The sequence below is a fragment of the Pelodiscus sinensis genome, chromosome 2 (assembly GCF_052426305.1).
Source record: "Pelodiscus sinensis isolate ZL-2025 chromosome 2, ASM5242630v1, whole genome shotgun sequence".
Classification (NCBI taxonomy): Eukaryota; Metazoa; Chordata; order Testudines; family Trionychidae; genus Pelodiscus; species Pelodiscus sinensis.
Window position 1 is genome coordinate 228,975,457 of NC_143053.1, and position 17,208 is coordinate 228,992,664.

General features: G+C 44.2%; 1 protein-coding gene across 1 annotated transcript; it reads right to left on the bottom strand.

The window, feature by feature from the left end:
• Positions 1-297: 297 nt before the first annotated feature.
• Positions 298-16,366, bottom strand: LOC102459126 (patched domain-containing protein 3-like). The gene is made up of 4 exons (XM_075922560.2): positions 15,335-16,366; positions 10,409-10,530; positions 2,762-2,907; positions 298-2,164 (listed from the first exon to the last, which is right to left on the bottom strand). Exons 1-4 carry the CDS (start codon positions 16,178-16,180, stop codon positions 345-347), a joined length of 2,934 nt encoding a protein of 977 aa, XP_075778675.2. The 5' UTR covers positions 16,181-16,366; the 3' UTR covers positions 298-344.
• Between the last annotated feature and the right edge of the window lie 842 nt (positions 16,367-17,208).

The window sequence follows — 17,208 nt, forward strand, 5'->3', positions numbered from 1 at the left end:
GGAAAAGCAGATGCGTTTTTTCAGCATCCCTTTAAACCTGGTTCTACAAAAAAGAAAGGATGTTCCGAAAGAGGGATTTTTCCTGATATTTGGCCCTGTGTAGACGGGCCAAATGTCAGAGTAGCCTCTTTTGGAAGAAAAATGGAAAAAGATATGCAAATCATAGTTTGCGATTTGCGTATTTTTTTCACACTTTTCTTTGTGGTGTAGATAAAGCCTCGGTGTTAAACCTTAACAGTACAACATTGACATTTTCTACAACGATAATATAAATCTGCAGATTAATGTTGTGAAATGTTCAACATTGGTTGGTTGATATGCTGTATTTTAAATTTTATGTACGTTTATGGACAATCTGGATTTATTTTACCATCCTCATGAAGCTGTTCCATTTGCTTTTTGTAAAGTATTACTGCATTATTCTGAAAGAGGCAAGAACTGATGTCACAATTTTGAGAAACTGGACTGAAATTGGAGTAGAGGTAGTCACTGTTTGGTTTTTCCATTCCAATACCATTACGCAGTCTAATATCATTGGCTTCTTCACTACCAGTCTGGTTTTCATAACACCCAACATTTTGTGTGTTACTAAAGGAGTTCCTAATTTCTTCTGTTGTTTTTAAATTTACTCTTTTGTTTGATTTGCCACAAATTTCAACAAATGTTAAAAATACTGGAATAAAAACCAGACCATGAAGAGCTCCAAAGAAGATAACGAGAAACATAATCTTAAAAAATGTTCTGAAGATGTAAGCTTTTGATGCAGCTAGTGCAAGTACTCCTAATACAGTGGAGATAGCACCTTGTATCACAGGGTAACCAAGAAGATTCAGTGCATCAACTGCCTTCTCATTTGCAGTTGACTTTTCACTTGAAACAAATGCATTGGATATATGAGCAGAAAAATCTACTGAAAATCCTATGCAAATGACAAGGTTGATCATAGATATGGAATCAAGATTAACATCCCAATATGTCATGAAACCAGCAACGCCAACAATAACAGAAGCAATAGCAAAAGTTACCCACAAGGAGCACAGCGGATTGGGAATAAGCAGCAAGGAAACACACAACATAACTCCAGCAGCAATTCCAATATTCTGAATGGTGTTTGGCACTATTACAATATACTGATCATAGTATATAAATGCTGGGTGATATACCATTAATGGCATCTCACAGTTTTTGGCTGTGTCTCTTAATTGGTTTAAAAGGTTTTTCTCATCAACTGCAGTAGTAACATTGACGGTTTGAATGAAGAAACGTGAGGCTGCTATTTCCCGATAGCTAATATCAATGTCCCATTCAAACTCTGGAAATAATGTAAATAGTCGAGATAAATTACCCATGGAAAAAGCCTTACTATCTATATTCAGGGAATAATTTCTAGCAACATTTTCATACGCTCTTAGCCATGACTCTGAGAGTCTCCTGTCCACATAGGAGTTATTTTCTAAAGACTGCATACAATTCTCAATGTCATTACGAACGGATGCATTCCAATAAAGTACCTTTTTTGTGATGATGACCATAACCCTTGGCCCGTACTCTGAGAAATATTTATTTTCCCAGTCATAGTACTGAATGACATAAGAATCATCACTAGCCAGATTGCGCAGGTCTATACCTTCTTTCATCTGAGTACATCCATAAATACTACTTGCCAGAAACGCTCCATACAGCAAAACCACAAACATTTTGGTCCAGGTCCTTGTAAGGAAAGGACCATAATATTTTCTAAAGAATTTGTTCACTGGATGTTCGCCACCTGTCCCAGAAGACTTATCAGAAAAGCCTCCTACACAGCACATGTTGTACAAGTGGGAGCGATTAGGCTGAACAGTGTCCTTCACTTTTGTGCAAATTAGCCAGTGTCTGTTGCCTTCTTCCCTTTTTCCATTTAAAGCAATTACAGCTCCTAAGAATGTGATGTTGTATACATGGCAGAAAATGAAAGCAGTTCCTGTGTAGAGACAAAAGGACTTCACAGACCGAAAGGAAGTCATGATCCCTATGTAGAAGGCTAAAACATCAGTGAGTGTGGTGATTGTGATAGACACTGCTGCCTCTGCATACATTTCAGCCATTCGCTTTTCAACTTTGTTTTTAGCGTTCGTCAGTTGCCAGCAGGAGACCATAATGAACATGTCATCAACACCAACCCCTACAAAAGGGAAAAGGTGAATAGCTTATTGTACAGACCATCCACCTTAGTTTCTAATAGAAAATTGCAAAATGCTAAATAAGAAAGTGAAGTCAGTAAATGCAATGAAGAAAGCTGAGTAATAAGCACTGAATTGACAAGAAGTGAAGTTAGAAAATAAACATGCCTCCCCCACATCCACATATGACCTAATGTATTATATTTCCCCACGTGCCTTGCCTTTAGGTGAGATTTCTCTCTCAGCAAATTTTTCTGAAAGAGGAGCATGACTGAGACAATAAGATATATCCCTCATTCATGCTATGGAAAATACAGAACATCATTCAGGAGCATGGATTCACTTCCAGTCTCACAATGAACTGAATGGCTTTCTTGTGCTGTATCTTCCTCTATGATCAGAGAGAACTGAGTCCTCATTTTGGACATTTTGTACAGCTGACCACCAAAATGGGTGAACACCATGAAAATGATTAATTTACTCAGTGGTCTTATCTTTTAATTCTGCTGATTCCTGATTCATGCCATGTAAAAATGGTCTCTTGTCTGGCACATTTTCCATTACACTTTTTCATCATGCCCTTTTTTCCCTCAGCTTACCCAGTATAAGAAATGGTGCATTTGCTACAGTCACAACAAATGGGACCCCACAGAACAGCAACAGTCCAAAGCTGCTTAGCACAGCTAACCCCGAAGACAGCACTCCAAATGCCGCAATCCACACTATATTTCGTACACAGTCAATTCTGGAAAATCATGCAAAAAGTATCTTCTTTAGCTTTTCCATGCAATGCAATAGCATTCAAAATCCTTCTAATATAATCAATTATAAGTATCACATTTTATGACAATAACTTTGAAATCATGATTCTCATTAATACTTTCCTAAGACAATCAGGAACAAACATTTTAAAATCTCACCATGTGCCAAATCGGTCCTCAATTTAACCTGCACAATTATGGTGTGGTTGCATGAGTTTAACTGATAGCAGCATTGTTGTACCTCTCTCTTCTACTATTGTACAACAATGGATAAAAGGCCAAAGTATTATGAAGCCACCTACTGAGAGACAAAGATTGTCAAACTCTGTGCTTATTATGTAAACCTCAACCAGATCCTCTTCTTTCAGTTTCCTTTGTCTCTTTGCCTAGAAATATGGAATCCTTTTTCCTACTTCTCTTTCCTTCTACCTCTCTCTCACTATCTTGCAAGGATAATAAGGAAAAAAGAGAAGAAAGAAAAAAGAAATGAAGAGAAGCAAGAAATCTCAGGGCTCTGATTTACTCTGGAGGGAAAGAGTGAAAGGCTCTGAGCTCTGCTACCTAGTCCTTCCAAAAAGTCTTCATATATTCCATATGATATAGTGAGAGAAGTTGATTAATAATGGTCATAAATAAGAGGAAAAGAAATTGCCAAGCTTCCACAAGCCTTGGTAAGCACAAGGACTGGTAAAAGAAGAAGGAGCACATCACAAGATTCTGATGCAAAAGGAAGGTTACCACAAGGAAGAGCAATGCCCAGGGATGTTCACTAGGAATTAAACTAACTATTTATAAATGAATCAAAAACTGGCTAATTGACTAGCTTCAAATGGGTACTCATTTAATTATGGAGATTGCCTAACTCCTAGAACTGGAAGGGACCTTGAAAGGTCATCAAGCCCAATCCCCTGCCTTCACAGCAGGACCAAATACCATCCCTGATGAATTTTCACCCCAAACAGCCTCCACAAGGATTGAACTCACAACCCTAGGCTTAGCAGGCCAATGCTCAAACCACCGAGCTATCCCTCCCCCCTTGTCATCCAGCACATGGGGTCCCACTGTGAACAACTCTTGGTTGTGCACTATTTATGAATGGCATGAAAAGAAACGTAAGGCTAAGATTCTACATGGTTATTTTTAGTAAAAGTCACTATAGATCATGGGCAAAAAACAAAAATTCAAGGTAGCCCAAGACCTGTCACTTACTTTTGCTAAAGTGACAAAATGGGGCAGGAGGGGAGAGCCCACTGCTGCTGAGGGTCTGGGATTTCCCAGCTGCCTATGGTGGCTTGTAGATCGAGGATCCCACCTATGTCAGCTGGGTGCTGCTAGGGTCCACCCCTCTGCGCCCATGAATGGGAACTACAAGGGTCAACCCACACTATCTACATTATCTGGGAGCTGTGGGGTGGTCCTCCTGCTATGGTGGTAGGATTCCTCTCTTCCCTCACTGCCCGTAATGCTTGGGAGATGTGGGGTCCCTTGCATCCATGGTGGCTGAGAGCTCTAAACTCCTTCCTGCCACTTGTGGTGGCTGGGAGCTGTGGGGTACCTCTGCTTCTTGGAGGCTGGGAGTTGCAGAGGGAGAGCTCACCTTGCTGGCTAACAGCTCCAGCCCTGCTGCCTTGGTCTGAAGTGAAAACTGTTACAAAAGGTCTCTAAGAGTCACAGATTCCATGACTTCTGTGACATCTGTGACATAAACTTTGCCTTAATTATCACTAATAAAGTTTACTGATAACACAAAGACTGGGGAATGGTATATAATGAAACGAATGGTGTCCCTAGCCTCTGTCAGAGGCTGGGAATGGGTGACGGGAAAGGGATTGCTTGAAGATTCCCTGTTCTGTGCACTCCCTGTGGAGCATCTCACACTGGCCACTGTCAAGCAGACAGGATACTAGGCTAGATGGACCTTTGGTCTGATCCAGCATGGCTGTTCTTATGAACAGTTGATTGGTACAGAGATCTGGATCTGTTGGTAAGCTGGGTGAAAGTAAATAATATGTGTTTTAATACACCAAAAGTTAAGGTTAAATGTGTAAAGTCAAAACCAAAAGTAAAGTTACACATCTAGGAACAAAGCCTGCAGCCCATCCTTACAGGATGTGGGACTCTACTCAAGAAAGCAGTGACTATGGAAATTACTTTGGGTCATGGTGGACAATAAGCTGAACATGAGCTGCCAGTGCAATGTTTTGGCCAACAACAGTAGTGGACTTCTTGGATGTATAAATGGGAATATCAAGTAGAAGAGGGGAGGTTTTATTACCTCTATATTTGGCACTGGTGTGATTGCTGTTAGAATATTCTGTCCAGTTCTGGGGTCCACAGTTCAGGAAGGACATTGATAAACTGGGAAGAATTCAGAGAACATTCACAAGAATGATTAAAGGATTGGGAAATATGTCTTATAGAAACAGGCTGAAAGAGCTCAATCTTTGCAGCTTTACAAAGAGCATGGCTGAGGTGTGAACTGATTGGTATGTCGTATGTACAAACTCAGGGAACAAAAAGATGATAATGGTCTCTTTGTATTAGCAGAGAAAGGTATAACAAGATTCAATGGCTGGAAGTTGAAACTGGACAAATTCTCATTAGAAATAAGGCACACATTTTTAACAGTGAAGGTAATTAAGCATTGGAACAACATACCAGGGCTGTGATGGATTCCTTAACGGTGGTAATTTTAAAATAAGGAAGGATGTTTTCTAAAGGACATGCTCTATGCAAACAGGAATTGATGCAGGGAAGTTCTGTGGATTATTATATAGAAAATCAGGCTAGACAATCCCAAGGGTTCCTTCTGGCCTTGTAATTCAATCTATTATTTGACTTTACTGAGGAAAGAGATAAGAATTACAACATAATTCTTAAAAAGACTGATGAACATTCAGTTAAAAAAAGAATAGATTTTACATAAATGGGCATGCTCTGACCAGGGAGAAAGCATGGAAATCTTCCTGAGGGCCGTATATGAATAAACGAGAATTGTGACTTCAGTGTCACGAAGGAAGAACACGTAAGAAATCATTTAGCAGTTTGCATTTTATACCAGAAGCTTTCATAAATATAGTTAATGTCTATCTCTGGAATAAATTTTTCAAGTGTCATTAAATGTTAACCTAGCAAAAATAAAAATCACTCAGCAAAAGAGTGGTAGAAGTGCAAGTAGTAGTAAAGGAATGATTCCCATTGGGTGCATCTACATTGCACCGTGGTCTAAAAAAGCTAGGCAATTTGAGGTATGCAAATTGCATATCTTATTTTGAAATAGCTTATTTCTAAATAACCCGCTATTCCAAAATGTCCCTTACTCCTCATGGAGTGAGGTTTACAGAGATGTCGGAATCGCAAGCCCGTTATATTTAGAAATAACAGGCTTGCTGTTAAGACGCGGGATAGCTATTTCAGGATACCGAAATAGCACCACAGTATAGATGTAGCAATAGCAAAAAGAGAAGAACCATTTAAATTCTTTGACTTGACCTATAGTAAATGTCACAAGAGAACACTGAACAGACGTTGCCAGCCCACGCAGTAGAAGCACGTAGAAAAAGTGATAACATTGGAACATGGTCATGGAAACAAAGAGATCAAGGAAATATCCCAAGGAAGGATGAGTACATATTTTCTGGGATCTCTATTCCAAGAAGCATTCATGTGCAGGCTTGGATTTCAACAATTAAATATTAGTGTTAAATTTAATATTGATTTAGGAGCAGAAACAATCTTGATTTGTAAAGAGACCATTAAAAAGCCAAGCCCTACTCCAAAGTTGAACCAGCAGAAAGTAGAGTGCTCAATAGCCCACGATGAAAAATAAGTTAGTGGGTCAGTTCAGAGTGTGCACTAACTACAAGATCAGGAGCATATGTTTGATCTGTTCTCTCAATTGTGGATTTACCCCTCACAGACCAAACCATAATCTGTGGAGAGAGGTCTCAGAAAATGCTAAGAATATCAGTGTGGTGGCCCAACATAGAGTAGGACATAAAATACAAGGTGGAATCATGTTAGTCATTCAGAAAAACACTATTAGCTGTTGTCATCAGGACCTTACATAGTTGAGACTGTTCAAGGTACTCATTAAGAAGTAAGAGGGGCATCCTTAGCTGATTCCAAACTCAAGTGAGGTGTTAAGTGATTGCAAAAATAGTACTCACACCACAGCTCTAGTGCAGGAAAAATGTCCTAATCCTATTGTGTTGGAATCTATTCTGCTGAAATTTAATAATTCAAGTAAATCAACCGGGAAAAACCCTTAACGGTAGAAAATGGCAAAATCTGGATAAGTAGTAAACTTAGTGACTCATCTGAATCTTTAATTTCTTCTTAAATATTAATTTCCGTTAAAGATTGTTTATACAGAAAAAGTGAGTTTGTGCTGATGTCTCGCATGTGAAGACAAGTGTGTCATTTCCTTGAAGTTTTGTAAGAGACAAAGCAGGATAGGGCAAGAAAGGGTCCTGGGAAGAAGCTCTGCAGTGAAGAAAAGAGAGAGAGGCACTATAGGCTGTAGCTTTAGCACTAATACTGTTTTTTTTATTCTAATAAAATTCCTTCTTCAGTGTTAAAGAAAGTGACTGTTTCTTTGACTCTTTATTATTATCACATAAAACATCCAGGGAGTGTATTTTATTCAATAAGAAATGGTAAGGCCTCAGATATATTGAAGACTATTGCTGATAAATAAGTTGCATTTTTTTGTGATGGTATATTTGAGGAGTATAAATGGGCATGGATTATTCCTTTTGTGCTTTCAAAAGGCCTGATCACATGGTAGATTTCTGTAATGTGTATCGGTTCCAAACATTTTCAAATAAAAAAGGCTATGCTAAAAAAAAACGTTTTATCCATTTAGATACAAGATATAATGAAGAAAAATATTTTTTTGTTGTAAAATATTAAGTATTTAACTAGTGTAAATACACCAAAGTCAATTAGGGTAAACACACTAGTTCTATGATAGTTTCTAGAGCCTGAAATGGAAGTTATGAATTGGGGACAGAGTCCTAATTGTCTCTGATTATTAATCTGACTGTTTAAGATAACATTGCTTTTTTTAAAAGGTTGTACAGATAGTTATTATCGTATAGAATTAAATTTGGTTACGAAAATAATATATGTTCTTTATGATTTTAGGCTGACAATGAAAAGGCCCCAGTCCAGAAATAAAAGGCTTTTGGAATGATTAGTCAGAAGACTGGAATGTAATAGGGTTTTTTCCTCTTGGTATTATCTCTCTTTATTTTATCCTTACGTTTGTAACCATACATGCTTCCCTTAAGGTATCTTAAAAGAAAAAACACAAATCTTTTCATTGTTCCTCTTATCTTAATTTAAAGCAAGATAAGGATTTGATTGTGCCAAAACAATGGGATGTGCCTAGAATTCAATTGTTTCTCATAAAAAGAAAAGGGAGGAGTCTGGAATGACCACAGTGGAGGCAGTCAACACCTAAGCAAGAAGCTGCTGGCCAACAGCTCCTGACACCTTGGCCTGGCTTGGGGAGCAGCTGCCAGCCGCTGCACAGCCTCCACAGCCTTTGGGCTTGCCCCGGGGCTTCCTCCATCCCGGTTTGGTCCTGGGGAGCATCATTAGGAGGCCTGTGCAGACCCCTCCTCTGTTCCTGCACTGGGAGCACTGTCAGGCAGCCTCCGTGTCTTCCCCCCACTTATTCAGCCCCTGGTGCTGTGCTGCTGCGGGTGGTTGAAGTTCTCTGTAGCTCCAGCCCTAGCATTGCTGTGGGGCCCCATCTGAGCTGCTGGCCCTCCTGCTATTAGGCTCCTGAGCTCTCTGGTTCTGCTGAACCATGAATGCTGCCAGACCAGAGAGTGCCTGCACACCTTTTACCTTGAACATTTCTTAAATAATTGTCTTTGTTTCAAAATGTTTTATTCAAGGATAACATAATGTAATGTTGATCTTATATGGAAGAAAACTACAACCGGATGCATAGGTGCAGGAAGGGAAGCTATTCACCTTGGAACCTGGTCATTTTTGTCACCGTGAACTGGCTTAAATCCATATTTTCAGACTGTCCAGCAATGTAGCAGGAGTAACTAGACATAGGAAATGTTACCTGCACACTGTTACCTGCACACCAGTGGTGGAGGATGGGATAAGCTGCAAGGAGGTTTATAAATTGCCCCCTATTTATTTTCCACCTTCATTTTTTTGCTCCATTTTGTGTCAGTGTGGAAACTTTGGCACCATAGAAAGTAGGAATATGATAGTGTAAATGCCACACGGGAAGACAGCTTTTAGGTCAGTTCCCCGGAAGCACTGGCTCCCATGGAGCCGCCACCCCTACTATCCGCACTGGGGACAGATAACAGAGGCAGCAACATGGTGGCGGACAGGGGAGGTGGTTGTGCAGGAGCTGCTTCCTCCCTTGCATGTAAACGTGTAACTGCTGACGTTTTAAGCGGTTATACATTTACCTGAATAAACACTTTTTAATATTCCTATTATAAAGTACTCATAGTCTACACACCTGACATGGATACTTACACACCTGCAGTGACGGTGAAGGCGCTATATACTCTGTATGTGCTACTGTAGGATTGGTCCCTCTATTTGCTAAATTACTTCAGTAATAATGCATTCCTACAAAGCCTTACTCGCTATTAACACAAGTATGATTTTAAGAATCACCAACCATTTTTGTATAAATATTCCACTGCATATTTCAACTATTTGTAGTGTCTTTATTAGATTAACACCTCAAGACCCCAATCAAGAACCAGGGCCTCATTGTTCTAGGCAAGAGGATCCTTTTCCCAAAGCACTAATTATGGACTTTTCTTTTTTTAGTTGGCTTAATCTGTTTAAGTTGGTATTTGTTTGGGTTTGGCAGCTCTGAAATGTGGATTTAAATAGATGACAAAAGGAATTTACAGAATTTGAAAAAAGACACAAAGAAATCTGTTTGGCATATTTTAAAATTTAGTATTAGAGCAGTTTTTCTCAAAGTAGTCTGCGGACCTACTCTGGAAAAGCTACTCCCAGGCCACTCAGGTTTGTTTACTTACTAGCTCCGCAGCCATAGAGCTTCATGGCTCCCATTGGCTGCAGTTCACTGTTTGTAGCGAAAAGGAGCCGTGAGGCTCTGTGGCTGCGGAGCAGTAAGTAAACAAACCTGAGTGGCCTGGTTGTAGCTTTCTCAGAGTGGGTTCACGTTCATAGGCCACTTTGAGAAACACTGTATTGGAGGGAACTTGTGACTGCTTGGCTAATGTAATCGGGTTTTTTTTCTAATGCAGATACCGGTCTGTCGCCATATATAATTTACTAAAACATAAAACATCTGTATAACGCTAAGATCTTACCTGTAAGGAGGGTTAGACTAGATGACCCTTGAGATAACTTCTAACCGTTAGATTCTATATATGCCTTGATTCTTTTCAACACAATAGGAAATATATAAAAGATATTGAAGAGTGTAAGCACAAATGAAAACAGAAGAAAAAATCTTACCTTAAACAAGACATAATGGAAAAGATTATAGTTATAAAGTATGTTATGGAAAACAGGGAGATCACATCTTTAATATTGCCTTCAAACTCTTTCTGTCTGGATAATGAGGTAAAGTAAGCCACCTATAAAGAAAAAAATATAGCAGGTTAAATAACATTTTCTTTAGCCTTTTCCTTTATAAATATAATAAAAATACAAATATGATGGGTCTAGGATTCACATTGTTCTTTTAGGCACTTTCATTGTAATATTTTAATTATTATTTTAGCTATAATGATCTACAGTAAGCCACAGCTAAAATAACATATTCAGAATAGAAAGAAATTAGCCCACAGGTAAGAATTAATTAAAATTAAACATACGGCCCAAGAGAATATGAATGAACCTAAGGAGAGCATTTGGTTAAAACATAGTGGCTATGTCTAGACTGGCATGATTTTCCGGAAGTGCTTTTAACGGAAAAGTTTTCCGTTAAAAGCATTTTTGGAAAAGAGTGTCTAGTTTGGCACAGAAGCTTTTCCCCAAAAGCACTTTTTGTGGAAAAGTGTCCGTGGCCAATCTAGATGCCCTTTTCCGCAAAAAAGCCCCGATCGCGATTTTCGCGATCGGCGCTTTTTTGCGCAAAACAAATCTCAGCTATCTACACTGGCCCTTTTGCGCAAAAGTTTTGCGCAAAAGGGACTTTTGCCTGAAAGGGAGCAGCATAGTACTTCCGCAAAAAGCACTGATTTCAGGCACTAGGAAGTCAGTGTTCTTGCAGAAATTCAAGTGGCCAGTGTAGACAGCTGGCAAGTTTTTCCACAAGTTTTTCTGGCTAGTCTAGACACAGCCTCTGGGACTAGGCCTGCAGTCTATATTCAGGCAAAATTCCCATTGAGTCAGTGGTTGTTTTAATCTCCGCCTTTACACTCATCAGAAAGAAAAGAGCGATATAAAACCTGTAAAATTTTCCATTTTGTTTCTCACGATGTGCAGGGAGATATTGTTCTGGGCCCAATGGAACATTCTTGAACATTACTGAAATGTAGAGAAGTATTAGGATGCACAAGGAATGCAGGATCAGGTTAGCAGATGTAATGGTAGCTTCTTAGGCTATGTCTTTGTTAGCTTCTTAAGGATAAAAAGTATTACTGGACTAAGTTCTTCCTCACAGATAGAACAGGTCACAAGGGTCCATCCTCACAGGGTCCCAGAGCTGGGGCTCCGGCCCCAGCCCAAATCTCTGCCTAGGGATGTAAAAGAGTAGTCAAATAGTCAATTACCCGATAAGCCTAAGCTACTCGCATTTCTCCTCCCCCCCACCTTGCTGCCTCTGTTACATTTTGATTAATCAGCTAATTGAATCGTTGATGGAATTTCCATCGACTACTCAATTAGTTGATAAAGGTAGGGAGGGTCCTGACTGCTGTGCCTCTGCCTTTTAAAAGTAAAAAGAGCTGCTTGCCTCTTACTACATTTAAAAGGCAGAGGCACAGCAGGGAATCCAGTGTAAGCAGGGACTGCTGTATTAGAGGCAGCAAGAGGGTGGAACAGGGCTGGCCTTACCATGAGTCAAACTGAGGCAGCTGCCTCGGGTGCCAGACTGTGGGGAGGGATGCCACTAGGACCCAGAGTGTAGAAAATTGTGTCTGCTGCTGGTGCATATGTATTCTCTCTGCTCTAGATGCACAGAGATGGTGGAGTCTGTGCTGGAGGAAGGAGGGCACAAGAAACATAACAGGCAGGCAGGAGAAAAGGCGGAATGCGGGCGTCATTTGAGCTCCCCGCCTCAGGTGCCAAAATGTTGTGGGCTATCCCTGGGGTGGAAGTAGGAGTCGGTGCTGGGGGGGAGCCAGCTTAAAAGCCGGTTCCCTCAGCACTGTCTCCGCAGTGCATGATAGGGGTGAGAGGAGGCAGAGGCATGGAGTGGAACCCGGCGTGAGTAGGGACAGCTTCAGTCCCCACTTGCCCCAGGTCCTGACTGCTACAGTTCTGCCTTTTAAATGTAGTAAGAGCCTTCCTACATTTAAAAGACAGAGGCACAGAAATCGCACTGAAGCTGTCCCCACTCACGCCATGCTGCACCATATTGCTGCTCTGCCTTTTAAATGTAGACATTTAATAGGCAGAGGCACAGCACTCAGGACCCAGAGCTTTCCCACTGTGCCTCTCCCCCTTATTGACTACTTGATTAGCTGATTAATAGAAATTTAACACTCCTACCTCTACTATGGCAATAGTTCATTCACAGTACCATGCTGGACTGAATCAACTGGCTTTTAGAAACAACAGTTCAGGTTGTGCCTGCTCCACTGTTCCAAGGGCCTTATCCTGCCAGCTAAGCACACTCAGTTTCTCTGGCCTCAGTGAGAACTGAAGCTGCTTAGCATGTTTCAGGAGAAAGCCTTAAATGACAGGATTGAGAGAAAAAGGCAGCATCTCTCCTCACCAAGAACCTCACAGTGTCAGGAGCCTGATCCTACATTTCTTGAAGTTTTTCGGAAAAACTCCCTTCAACTTCAGTAGGAGTCATAAGTATTGGAACTAGAGATGCTAGGGACACTACTGCATCTGCTGGCTTGAAATGGTTTCCATCATACACAGGATTTTACAATTTTGTTCAATGGCCTCTCAGCACCCCTATTATACAAATTGTTCCAGCACCCCAAGTGTTAAGTACGTTAGGTCTAGGTCGGGGTGGGTAATAAGTGGCCTGTGTAGGGCTGGCCTTAGAGAAAATGGCACCCTGGGCGAACTTGTATGTTAGCACCCATGTGGCATACTGCCCCCCATTTCCCTTCAGCTCTTAAGCTCCCTAGCCTCTGCCCCCCTCTTGTACTCCTTTTGCCATTAATCCAGGGATGGGCAATAATTTTCACAGAAGGCCTCTTCATAAATTTTGGTACATGGTCTTGGGCCGGCTCCAGGCACCTCCAGAAGGGACAAGGCCTCAGGCAGAAGGGGTAAAGCTGGAGGCTACAAAGGGACAGAAAGAGAATTTGAGTAAAAGAGACATTCTGTGTGTGAGAGACAGACTTTGTGACACAGACTGAGTGTGTGTGGCACAGAAATGGGCAAGTGTGTGTTTCAGTGTGTAGTGACAGTGACTCTGTGTGTGTGGCACAGAGACAGTATGGTACAGACTGGATATGTGTGTGACAGTGACACAGAGTCCATGTGCCAGCAGTCTGAGAGAAGCCAAGTGCTTTCTGTTTAAGACAGGGAAAGCTGTCATGTTCTTTTGTCTCCACTCCCCCTCTCCCTGTGTGTGAGAGCGGCAGAGAGACAGAAAGCAGGAACACTGAAATCTTAGAAACAGTGCACTGTCTTTTAAGATGGGCATTTCTCTGAATCATAGGGATGTCATTGACTAGTCGAATTAATGCTTTTTGGATAGTGGACACATTAGTCGACTAGTCGCTTTCCCCCCCTTGCTGCCTCTATCAGAAAGAGGCAGCAAAGGAGAGAGAAAAAAAGATGGGGGGTGTTTCAAAGCGGCAGCGCTGCGTGGAGCCCGGGGCCAGACCCTGGGTTTCACACGCTGCCACCTTGAAACGCCGTGTGCAGTCCAGGGCTGGCATTTCAAAGCAGCAGCACCATGTAGAGCCCAGAGTCTAACTCTCTGAAATGCCATGCACATCCTGGAGTCCCCAGCTAGCCCAGGGCTGCACGTGGTGTTACAAAAAGCAGTGACAGGTGGAACCTAGGGTCAGCTGAGGAATCCCCTGCTGACCCCGGGCTCCATGCAGCACTGCCCCTTTGAAACACCCTGTGGAGTCTGACACAGGGCTCTCCTGGCAGTTCAAACCAGCAGCACCGCATGGAACCAGGGGTGTATTGGAAGTAGTTGCTTACATCCCTAGTACGTACAGACAAGCAGGTAAACAAAACAGCCAGGGAGCAACTGGGTAGCCACCCTGGAGCAGCTGGGCAGCTATGTGGCCTTGATTCCACTCCTAGGGTTTCCAGGTGTGTGATTTTGAGCCGGACAACCCAGTATTTGCGCTTTCTGTCAGGGAAACAAATTGAGAAAATACCCTACATATACATATCCAGTATTTTCTAATTAAATAATTAGTGGTGGCTGGAGTCTGCAGGAGAGGCCCGGGAAGCATCATCTCCCCCAGCCCGGGTACCCCAGCTTTGTAAGGCGGAGGCAGAGAACGCCACGCTCTCGTCTCCCTGCCGCTCCCGGGCCTGAGACCCCGCTGTCAAGGCCACTGCTGCAGGACACCACCTGCCTCTCCGCACTTCCCAGGCTGCTCCTGCCGGGCGAGTCTAGTAGGCCTCCAGCGAGGCAACCATTAGAACCAGCAGCCTCCCCCTCGGCTTCTCAGTCCCTCCCTGCTCCATACACGCCGCGCTCGCAGCCGAGAACCTGCAGAGCCTGGCTGGCAGGGCTCTGCTCTTCCCCCCCCCCCCCCCCCCCCCGCAGGTCTGGGATGCGTGGTTACTAAGGCAACCTCCAGGCCTGGCTGCAGCTACCAGAAGTCTGCACTGTCTGTCCCACAGCAAGAGAGTGAGGGGGGCTCCCTTCTTCCCCCAGGTAGGTACCTCCTGCCCACAGGAGGGGGAGGCAGACACCTAGCTGGGGGAAGGCGCTGAGAGGATCCCTGCCTGAAATCCCAGCCCTCCGAGGAGGATTCCCTGGGATTGTCCTCAATACACTTCCCATATCGTGTATATTTTTGGTAGACAATTTTGTATCAAGTGTGTCCAGTAGTTTTGTTGAAACCATCCACAACCCGACCCCACAGCAGTTGGGCAGCTACAGGGCCCTGGCTCCGCTCCCATCCCTGGAGCACCCAGGCACAGGCGCTGCAGCCTCAGCCTTGCTGGTTGACTGGAGCATGGGCAGGATCACCCAGTGTTTCAGGAAGGCGATGTCTTCCCTTGCCCAGTACCCAAGACCCCTGTCCCTACCCCAGAGGCGGCCGGACGCTGTACCTGGGTAGAGGTGAGATTTAAAGCCTTCAGCTCATTCGGGATGCGCTCGAGGAAGTTTTCCAGCCACCGCAAACTGCTCTTTTGATCTGCGGCATCATCTTCTCTCAGGTAATAAACCAGCCTCAGCGCTTTGGCCGCCTGCACGTGGGAGCCGCCCGCCCCGGGAGCCACCTGAACGCCTCCCAAGAAGGTGCCCATGAAAAAGCGGCTCTGGAACATGGGGTACGTGAGGCTGGGGAGGAGGCTCTCGATCTGTTCCGGGCTGCCACGCACTGCAGACAGGAGCGGGTTGGGGCTGCTGCAGGACCCGTGGCTCCGGGCGCACAGGTCCGGGTAGGAGAGCCGGCGGGCTGAGCTCTCGGGAACAGCGAGCCCCTGCACTGCCTTGTCCAGCCGCAGGAGCTCCTCGAAGGCTCCCGCCGTCAGGATGTTGCCAGAGGTGGAGACCGCGATAAGGGCGGCGAAGGCGCCCTCTGTGAGCAGCCTCTGGCCGGAGAAGCGCTCGGAGTCGCTGGTCGGGAAATGCCCCGTGGCCACGAGCCTCTCGCCCTTGGCGGGCCCCTGGAGCGGCGTGAACTGCCCCTCGATGTCGTTGTCTCGCCTCTGCGGCAGGAAGGCGAAGCCGGCGCCCAGGCCGCCCGAGAGCAGCAGCGGGAGCAGCAGGAAGGGCCACGGGTGGGCGCCGATCAGTTCCCCGAGCCGCCTGAAACTGCGGCCGAGAAACAGGGCGAAGTTGTCAGGCGCCGGGGTGTCGGGGCCGGGGTCTGGTTCCCAAGCTGAGCTCCCGGCCGTGGCCCGCCTCTGCTCTGGGCTCCCCGCCGTGGCACCCTGCTGCTCTGGCCCCATCTCCCTGCTCTGCTCGCCCTCAACTCCGCTGCCTAAAGCCGCGGCCTGGGAGAGGGAAGAACTGGATCTCAGCCCCCTACTTCCATGGCCCTGCACGTCTAAGGGCCTGATGCCTGGGAGGAAAGGAAACGTGACATGTAAGACTGGGATGGTGTCGCTGTGGACTGTTATAGATAGTGCTGATGCGGTAGCTCCCCCCCCCCCTTCCAGTTTTTCTCATTAGATGATTGACTACCCTGTGTTGGGCTTGTGTCATAAGGAAGTTCCTTTGAATAACCATAAATAATTATTTACCCACACGGTCTGGTGATTTCTGGCAATATACTTCCTCGTGATCTTGATGATAACATTATATTGGACTGTTCCCTTCCCACTTAGAGAACTACTAAATATAACTCATTACTATTATCAAAGTTTGATGGATGGTCTGCCAAGAAGCCTTATCTGGTTGTAAATGAACAATTACCCTTTTGAGCACTTCCATCCATCTGAACTGTGCTGTGTGTCCCCTATGAACAAGAGAGAAACTCTCTTATAAATTTGGTTCTAAGCATTGAGAAAACCTTCTGCAATATAACTAAGGCCAGGCCCATAAGCAAAGCAAAGGCTTTTAGTCTTTCTTGGTGAGGCAGTAAAGGTTTAAATGCTACTGCAAAGATCATTGTCATGGCTCAACCTTTTGAATGTGTCAGTCCTCTCTGTTCACCACCACTTTGAACATAAGATAATTGCTTTCACTTTCAGGACCCTTCACAGCCTGTCTGTGAAGGCAAAAGCCAGCTGCTCTCCAGCAAGAATTGGCTGTGCTGCTTGAGCCAGTTGGGTCGTAGCCTCAGTCTGGGTCCGGCCATTTGGCTGCAGCGGCCTGGCTCAGCTCTGATCCTGGGGTATCAGGACGGGGTGGTGGCAGGCCCCCTCTGACTGCAGCAACCTGACCTTGGCCCCACTCCTGCTGTGGTCGGAATCAGAAGAATTGGCAAACCTGGCCCGGCCCCCAGCTAGCTGACGTGGCCTTGACTGTGGCTTAG